General features: G+C 36.5%; 2 protein-coding genes across 6 annotated transcripts in view; one reads left to right on the forward strand and one right to left on the reverse strand.

Moving 5' to 3' along the window:
• LOC108741938 (helicase domino) overlaps window positions 1–9,156 on the reverse strand; it is a 109,881-nt gene that overhangs the window by 16,339 nt on the left and 84,386 nt on the right. The window contains exons 3-17 of the mRNA XM_025980415.1: window positions 7,762–7,939; window positions 5,039–6,687; window positions 4,652–4,983; window positions 4,267–4,444; window positions 3,895–4,207; window positions 3,623–3,809; window positions 3,241–3,377; window positions 2,992–3,178; window positions 2,490–2,928; window positions 1,907–2,119; window positions 1,652–1,788; window positions 1,430–1,594; window positions 1,081–1,364; window positions 609–811; window positions 70–551 (exon numbers count right to left, since the gene is read on the reverse strand). Coding sequence (XP_025836200.1) covers window positions 70–551; window positions 609–811; window positions 1,081–1,364; window positions 1,430–1,594; window positions 1,652–1,788; window positions 1,907–2,119; window positions 2,490–2,928; window positions 2,992–3,178; window positions 3,241–3,377; window positions 3,623–3,809; window positions 3,895–4,207; window positions 4,267–4,444; window positions 4,652–4,983; window positions 5,039–6,687; window positions 7,762–7,939 — 5,084 coding nt within the window. The remainder of the gene's footprint in view (window positions 1–69; window positions 552–608; window positions 812–1,080; window positions 1,365–1,429; window positions 1,595–1,651; window positions 1,789–1,906; window positions 2,120–2,489; window positions 2,929–2,991; window positions 3,179–3,240; window positions 3,378–3,622; window positions 3,810–3,894; window positions 4,208–4,266; window positions 4,445–4,651; window positions 4,984–5,038; window positions 6,688–7,761; window positions 7,940–9,156) is intronic.
• On the forward strand, window positions 6,797–7,487 carry LOC108741937 (DNA repair protein RAD51 homolog 4-like). Of its 5 annotated transcripts, none has more exons than XM_018476911.1 (3): window positions 6,797–7,000; window positions 7,050–7,168; window positions 7,226–7,487. In XM_018476911.1, exons 1-3 carry the CDS (start codon window positions 6,857–6,859, stop codon window positions 7,449–7,451), a joined length of 489 nt encoding a protein of 162 aa, XP_018332413.1. In that variant the 5' UTR covers window positions 6,797–6,856; the 3' UTR covers window positions 7,452–7,487. The 5 variants fall into 5 exon arrangements, 3 of the variants coding, with proteins under 3 accessions (XP_018332413.1, XP_018332414.1, XP_018332415.1); XM_018476912.1 differs by having other exon boundaries at window positions 7,050–7,158; window positions 7,243–7,487; XM_018476913.1 differs by having other exon boundaries at window positions 7,050–7,158; window positions 7,226–7,307.

Below are 9,156 nucleotides of genomic sequence, written 5' to 3' on the forward strand. Positions count from 1 at the left end.
AAAAAAAAAAAAAAAAAAAAAATAAGACAAAAAATATTGGTTTTGAAGTTTTTTTTTAATTCAACGTACGCTTTTGAAATATGCTGTTGTAAAATTGCCCCCTTCGATTGCCAAGTCGCCAAGAAGTCTTTTCTGGTTCGCCTTTTTTAATATGTTTTCCTCGATCGTACGTTCGCTAACTAAACGATAAATGTGTACATCTCTAGTTTGGCCGATACGATGACATCGATCTTGAGCCTGTGCGTCCATGGTCGGGTTCCAATCTGAATCGTAGAAAATAACAGTGTCAGCTCCAGTTAAATTGACTCCAATTCCACCAGAACGAGTAGACAGAATGAACGCAAATATTCTAGGGTCTCCATTGAACCTTTCCATTAACACTTGTCGTTGATCAATTTTCGTTGAACCGTCCAGTCTTAAATAAATGTGACCGTGGAAGTTGAGGAATGCCTCTAGCACATCCAACATTTTCGTCATTTGTGTGAATATCAGAACGCGATGCCCTTCCCATTTAAGACGACGCAAGAGTACGTCCAAGGTTTGCAGTTTACCTGTTATAATATTCAATATTTTATTAAAATAAAAATACGATACAAAAAAACACTTACCGCAATCGTATTGTATAAGACGAGGGTCTGGAAATTGAGTTACCATCGCTGAAGCGAGTGGATGAAGGGGCGTAGCTGGTTTCGAGAAGTATCTAGTGAGGACCTGCATGTCGCGTTTTCGGCCCCAATACGTCGAAGGAGGCGGGTGAAACACGCGTAGTTCAGGTTCTGGTGCGTGCACGGAAGGTACATAAAACACAAATCTGGAAGACAAAAATGAACCGAATACTTAAAATTAATTACTAATTGAATATGTGGTAAGGTGATTAGTAATAATACATTTAGTTACAAAAAAATACAAATGTTTGAAACTTTCCACCCAAAACAGTTATACGTAAAACGTGTCTTGGTTGGTAAAGTCACAAAGTTTATTCTTCTTTCTGTTAATTGTGAAAAATAATAATACATCTTTCACCTTGGATACAGAAAGATAATAACATTAACAGTACAAAATACGTAAACCAGCATTTACCTGTCAAATATTTCTTTTAACTGTTCAATTCTCTGTTCAGGAGTATGTAACATTTTTCTTAAGCAGTCGCCAGTTTCTGTAAATCGATCACATCCGTACAGAGCATTAAGGCAGTGCAATCTACCTCCAGTCCAAGGTACTTTTTTTTCAAATTTATAGATTTTTACGCTATCATGAAAATCCTTGCCATATAATGGAACTGCATTACATCTCCTATCGTTTATCCTTGCTATCATTTCAATTTTATTCTTTCGATAGTCAGTGATTTCTACGTCCCGTTCCACCTGCAGCAAACAATCGTTATAATTACGACAAATCACAATAATGAAAAACTACTTTTGATACTAACAAAAGGTTGCCTTTTTGGTATTGAATACTTTTGTTTTCGCCACCGGACGTCCAAGCTATTAATTTGACTACCGTACAATCTTTCAATGAATTTCGAACCGACCTTTTTCGTTTCTTTCACGTCTTCGGTGGACTTGTAATTTTCAGATGGCGCCGAAGGCGAAACCTAAAAGTAAAAAATATTTGTATTTTCTTTTATATTTTACAACACCGTCCTTTTTACGTTCGCACTGTAGCCTATAGCATTCGTTACAGATCCCAACTGTAATTTAACGACCCCTTTAGTTCCACTGACTACTTGAGCAGTCGACACGGGTTGCTTCGAAAGAACAGTCAACCTTTGACCTCCGGATGTAGTAACTAAATAAAAATGTATGCTTATTACATTATTTAACAAAACAAAAACGTATTTTGTTTGTTAAGTGCTAATATAATGATGATGTGAAATATATTTCCGTTTCTTTTTATTTTTCGGTACCTGCAGATCCGGAAATGGTAATGTTAGCGGCCGAAACGTTAGCATTGGTGGGCGTGAGCAGGATATGTTTTCCGGTCGACGTTTGCACCAGTTGGGCGAACGTCTGCGGTAATGTTATTTTGTCTGACGCCTTCAACACCGACGACAGGCTAACGGCGCCTGCGACGCCCGTCGCCGTCTGTTGACTGCCGGTTTGCGTCATAACCGGTATAGCTGAAAAATGAGGCGCCGCGTTACGGGTGAGGTTCATAAATACAGAGGAAGGAAATTGGACAAGTAAGCAATGTTATTTTATGTTTTAAATAAAAGTAATTTACCAGTTGAGCATGTAGATGCATTCAAACAATGTATTGGTAGAATTTAATTAGCAGATGTAACTAGTGAATTATTATACATTATCATGAATTAATAATTATGAAAAAATGCACTATCTTATTTTAAAACTGGCCAGTTATTGGAGTCTTTAGGAACAAAAAAAAAAAAATGTTCAGCATGAAAGATGCTACGAAGTTGTTAAAATTTATGATGAAAAACAATCTGCAGGTATCAAAGATAATAACAGTTCAAAATATAATCAACTCACCCTTGACGTTACCTTGGTGTTGAATCAATTGCAATGCAACACCTTGGTGCTGTGTTTTAATCAGTTTCAAATTAGGAGACATTTGAACCCCCAAATGTTGTTGGACAATTTTTATCGGACTGCCGGTCGTCATTACAGGGTTTTTAGGAGTTTCTTCTATTGGAGTTGATGGTTCTTGTTTTATAGTAACTGAAGCAGCAGGTACTTTTTTTTTCACGTCCTGGCTGTTACTGCTGTCAGATGCGGAGACGCATTTGTGTACTGTAAGGGAGAGTTTAGACGGAGGGCAAGGGGGCGGTGGACAGTCACCTGCGCCCTCGATTATCTCTTCAATCAAGCGCCGCGGTGTACGTGTTTGTCGCGCCCTGTAACACTGATACGCACTGAGATAAAGTTCCATGAGAATGAGATTTAAATTAACCGAGTAAAGATCCACATTCTGAAAAACAGAATTTAATTAATTTACTTATGAACTCATAATAAAAAGAAAAGAAAAATTTGCCTTCCAAACGTTGTACTCCAAAGCTGAATAAACAAGAGAGGGAACGTGCAACGAGATTCCCTCACACTGAAAGGGTGATGTTGTTGGTCTTACTTCAAACAAATTGGGATGATTGCATACTTTTCTTAACTGCATCAGAACATTTATGACACTCAAAAGGTTACCAGTTGCTAAGGTTTCTCTTGTTCTACAAAACAAATATTCAAGAAAAAATTAACATTTTTAAACTGGAAAATTGAGAGTAATTACTTCGCCCTTGACATATAGTCATCATACAGAAACCTTTGTCTCTTTGATAATCTGCACATTATAACGTGTTCATATTTTTTTGGCATTTGTTTTTCCACCTCCGATTTCAGTCTTCTAAGGAGAAAAGGTCTCAAAACCTACAAGAGAAAAAATGATAATAATTATTATAGCTTCTCACTGTACTTCTTATTAATGAAATTAAAAAAAAGTTCGAAATAAATAAATCAGACAAATGCCTCAAAGTCGTTCATAGACAGGAATGAAATGAATGGTTTTCAATCCTTCAGCAATTGATTAAATCATCACAAAAAAAAATGTAGGAAAATGTATTTATGTACAAATTTGTATAGCAAGAAAATACGGTTATTGAACGCTTTCTTACCTTGTGAAGTCTTTTTATAATACTCTCGTTGTATTCAGAATTGCCCTCGATCATGCCAGCGACCGGGTTCGAAAACCACTCTTTAAATTCACGATGTGATTGGAATACGTGCGGCATTAAAAAATGCATAAGCGACCACAGTTCCATTAAATTGTTTTGAAGGGGCGTTCCTGTCAAAAGTAAACGTCTGAAAGAAAGGCCTGCCAGTGAAACGGGTTCTTTGGATTAATCATCAAAATAAAGAAAACTTTGTAGTGCACACAAACACTTACTGTTGTGTCTGGAAGTTTAACAGAAGCTGCCACCGTTGCGATTTGAAGTTTTTTATGTTCTGTGCTTCATCAAGAATAAGGTACTTCCATTTTTTTCTTCTGAAACTCTGATGGTCCTGTATAACGAGTTTATAGGATGTTATACACACGTGAAAAGCATTGGGTTTTGTCCACCCCATACGTTTTTGTTTCCTTTCCTTTTGCGTTCCATAATAAGTTAGTATTTTGAATGCTGGACACCATTTCTTGCATTCCATCTCCCAATTTAACATCACAGACGTTGGTACAACAATTAAATGAGGGCCCCAATTACCTACGTGTAAGTCTTCATAAATAATAATCATTATGTTCAACTGTATTTAGAATGTTTACCTTTTTCACAAGCCAAATGGGCAAGTAGTGCAATAGTTTGTATTGTTTTTCCAAGGCCCATCTCGTCGGCAAGAATACCGTTAAGTTTTCTTTCATACATGGTTACTAACCAGTCTAAACCAATGTGCTGATATTCTCTTAAAGGATATTTTAATAAAAACGGAACTGGTGTGACCACCTGCAAAAAAGAAACATAATTGGCGCATATAATGTAACAACAGAAAAATTAAGATTCTTCAGTTCTGTATCAGACAAATGCCTCATACCGATCATTAACAGGAATGAGCTGAATGGATCTCAAACCTTCAGTGAAAAATAAGTGTCATCATGCAAGTAGAATTAATGAAATTAAAAAGAAAAAGTAATATTATTTAAAGTATCTTACGTTTGTTGAAGACAGTGTATTCCCTTTGGGCTGTATACTTTCAGCTATAGCGGCGGCATCGTTTATAAGATCGTCTTCTTCTCTAGTCTTAGAATTTTCGTCTTTTACAGAATCATTTAGTAAAGACTTAAGACCAACCTCTTCTGTTTCCTCGTGACTGTAATCTCCAGAAGAAGTCTCACCGTCAGTTGACATAACAGACTCAGCATCTGAGCCAGCCTCTTGGTCAAGCTCTTCGTTTTCAGATTTAATAGAAACGTCTTCGTCTTCAGGAAGTAGTGGCAAGTTGGCATATTTTCTTTTCAACTCCTCCACACTCATTTCACTTTCAGCTGTGACAAGAAGAAATAAATAAATGCATACAAATACTGTATTGCAAATCATTACCTTTAAGTGCTTCCAATTCTTCCTTGTGATCCTGTTTCCCTTCTACTTCTTCTTGTTCCCGTATTGTGTCTTCGTCGTCCTCTTCTGAGCTGGTTCCCGGACTAAAATCATCGTCTTTCTTTTTTTTATCTTTGTCGACATCTTCTTCGTCGCTTGAATTACTTTCATCGTCGCTATCACTGGTCGTAGGAAAATTGTCTCTATTTTCTAAATAGTCTTTGGGCAGTTCTTTAAGGAAAGTCTCCAAGTCCATTTCGGATTCCCGTTGCAATGCAGCGACTTCTTCGCTTTGGCTTTGTTCCTGATCTGCAGTTGTGGCCGCCTCCTCCTGTGCTATCGTCTCTTCGTCGTCCGTACTACCCTGATCGTCTGGCCGAAACTCGTCGTCAGATTGTGTTCTCGAAGGTGCATTTGACGATGCGACGCTCATATCACCTCCCACTGGTGTCGTCGTTGACTTATTCATTCCCTCAGCAAGAAGCTGCGAGTATTTTTCTGTTTGATCGACTATAAAGCTTAAATGCTGATCTAAAGCTTTTTTTCTTTTCTCCTCTAGGCGAGTATTCTGTTTATATTCGACTACTTTTTCAATATTGCTCCAGAAAATTTTAACTTCTTTCGCACAATAAGCGGCTACACGACGCAGATGCTGTTCATGTGCCTTTTCGGCTTTTTGTGCGGCCATCGCCTTGTCTTGGAAATGTTTCTGAACCATGCGAGCGCATTTTTTAGCGGCAGCTTTTTTCCATTTTCGCTCTTGTGCAAAATCAGCTGCTAACCAAACCATCTCCTCTAAGAGGAAATCCCAATGAGCTTTAGGCCTAGCCATTTCTTGTATTTTCGGAAGTTTTTTTTCCGACCACAGTCCTTCCCGTTGTAAATCATTTATCCTTTGGACTACATACGCTTCTTGTTTCGCTTTTTCAACTATCTGCTCTTGACTACTGACTGTTGGGTAACTAATAAGACTTTTCGATTTTGTAGCGTTCGTTACATCTGGCGTGGACGTTAAAGGTGCTTCCATAAGAGGCGGTTGTTGTTGTTGTTGAGATGTTGTTGACATATCAGCAACGTGTTGCGTGACTTCTGTCGTCGCAGGCGGGTGGGAGGATATCGGACTATTTACAGGTGCACTTAGTCTATCGTCACTACATACGATCGCCTTCAAATTATCCGTTTCGGAATCGATGGCGTCTATGCTGTGGTCTTTCATATAAATTAGGCAATGTTGTGATTTGGGCCTCTTCGCGAACTGATACAAGTCCAAGATGTTGCCTTCGCTCTCTAGGTAATATTTTTCGAGTAGGTGCTCATTGTATTTTTCTCGAACGATTTTCGAACGGACATTCCGATGGTTCATAACTCGTTGAAGTTTTGACGAGTATGTATCCTTTTTTTCAGGTGTCATAGGTAAACTACGTTTGGCGGCGGTTCTACCTATGGGGGTGGTATTATTACTCGACGAAAGCGAATGGTTAGTTTGTTCTTCGTTGGGAAACAATTGTAACCTGATGTTTGGCCTATTCTTCGTTAGAGCGTTTACGATAGTTTGATTTGCTAAGCTCGGTCTGATGGAGGCGGCATTGACCCTACTGGAGGGACTTATACTAATAATTCGTGTGACTCCACTCGGCGACGAGGTCGTGGTCGTAGAAGANAATTCTTAATTCCAAACTTAATGTTTATTACTTTACACGTAATAAAATTAATCAACTAATTGGCAACATTGTTTTCTTTAAATAAACCCCGCCTATTTTCACTTGTAAATTCATTAAATGCCGGTTATGAAAGTCATGAAATCAAATTACCTAGAAAAAAATGTTGCGATTATGTGAAGATATTCATGAATTGTTTTCTAAAGAAGTTTCAGAATCATTGTTTAGCGTCAATATAGTTACAATAAATGACTTTTTAAAAGTGGATATAAAGAAAATAACCGCCTCATCGGGTCTCTCGTATAAGGTAATAACTAATAAAAAAAAAAAAATAAATAAACATCGTGAGTTATTAGGATGTTATTTGCCTCAAGAAACAAATTGCTAACAAATACGCCGCTGTTACAAGAAATGGCTTAAAGTACTATAAAGAAATATTAACTAAATCAGCTATAATTTCATCAGGTATTAAAAGGTGAAATGTGGTTAATGGTCATAAACTAATAAAATTAATAATATATTAATTTCACAGTTTAGATATCTTATTAGATGGTGGCTTTTTGACGGGTCAACTTTATGAAATATGTGGTCTTCCTGCCTCTGGAAAAACGCAGTTATGCTTGACCATTGCCAAGCATACAGCTACTTCTTTCAAAAAGGTTTATTATCTTGATTCAAAAATGGATTTCACTGGAAGGAGGCTGAAGGAAATGTTAGAAAATACAAGGGATATTAAGCAGGTAAAACTTTTTTTTTAGTATGGAGCAGTATTGATGAAGATAATTTTGTAGTGAACTGAATAACAGAAGTTCCTATCGGGGTTATACCTATCTCATCTCATCTATTTATTTTCAAATAAAAATTGTTTAAAACAACTTCTACCATACTTTCTCATATAGGTTGATCAATTTTAAGCCATTTCCAAGAAATAAAAGTCGAAAAAACCGTGATTCGGAAGTTTCACCCATTTAATTCAATATACTTTTAAAGAGTTAAAAAGTCAAGGAACACGACTTAATGCATGTATACAAAAAAAATAAAGTTTATTAGTTTTTAAAGAAAAAAAATGTAGGTACCTGTGCAAGAGCAGAAACTATATGAGGTTGAGATGTTAAAACATACTGGCCTCCAACAACCTGAGCAAGCCTGACTGTCGAATGGTCCAGGTGTCGAGGAGCTGGGTTCTCCCGAGGGGACAGGGCGCTATGCCCTGTCCCCGGAACTTCATCACTCATTCCCCAAACTTCTACAAATACCGTATTTTCAAAAATCACATCTAGATATTACATCATGTGCATATTTTTATAAAATTGCAAAACCTGTTTATAAAACGCCAGATCATAATTACAGGTTGACTTTCAAAGTATGTTTCCATAACGACGTTTGTTGAATTATTTTGTTTTAAAATTAAAAGCGGTTTTAAATTTGATAATTATCTTTAGAATAATACAACGCCAATAAACTATTAAAAAAATTGATAATGTATAATAAAGATGTAAATTTTTTAAAGAAAATCGCGCAAAATGTATGTATATATCAAAAAATTGTTAAAACTTTTGAAAAAGCAACGTCTTGATCGTCTTCGCAAGCGGCTAGAGCACTTTCCAAAGNATGTGGCGTGCTCTTTTATACAGATGCTAAAGTAGATATAACCATAGATAAGTATAACCTCTCAAAATAGTAGATAAAGTAGATTGCCTGACGCGCAGCTTTGTATTGACTCCTGTGCGGCCAAATAACGGCAGCAGACTAAAGAAGTTCCTTTGAGCGGAAAAAATTGTTGTAACCTCGTAAAATTCGTAAAAAATTCTAAAATTACTTCTAAAGTTACTTATACAAATTTCCACTTCGATTCGCGTAATTTATAAACCCGTTTAATTTTCTAACCTTGTGTAATAATAAACAAAGAAAAGTAAGAGGCGCCATTTTATAATTGGACTGTTGGGATCGACGACTTACCATATTGTAATCACAAAATTTCCAAGTTGAAATAGTCCATCAGTAAATAAAAAATACACAGGCGGGTAAATTAAATTACAAACTACAATTGGATACCCCACGTTATTTTAATCACAATATTTTTGGGTACTAATTTAGCTGACTTCCGATCACATCAGGGACAGCGCAGTTTTCTAAAACATGGCGACGAGCTGCAACACAGCTCTAGTTCGACGAAACCTAGTAGCGTAGTAGCTACCGCCCTGAACATTACTTTTGTGCGCATGTGCGACGTTTTATAAAAAGCAACGTTGTCGATACTGTACAATAATTCATAATCATCAGAAAAGAAAAAAATTTACAGAAAATTAAATTTCTTTTACTAATTATACTTATTAAGAAAGTTTTGTCCATTTTTTGAATAAGCCTGATACAATACTGCTTCAGCTTCGTATGTTGCAAGTTGCTTTAAAATGGCTTATTATAAGAAAATTAAACTTAAATTATATTCTTTTAACTCTTATG

This window comes from Agrilus planipennis, unplaced genomic scaffold, assembly GCF_000699045.2.
Source record: "Agrilus planipennis isolate EAB-ADULT unplaced genomic scaffold, Apla_2.0 scaffold41, whole genome shotgun sequence".
Taxonomy (NCBI): Eukaryota; Metazoa; Arthropoda; class Insecta; order Coleoptera; family Buprestidae; genus Agrilus; species Agrilus planipennis.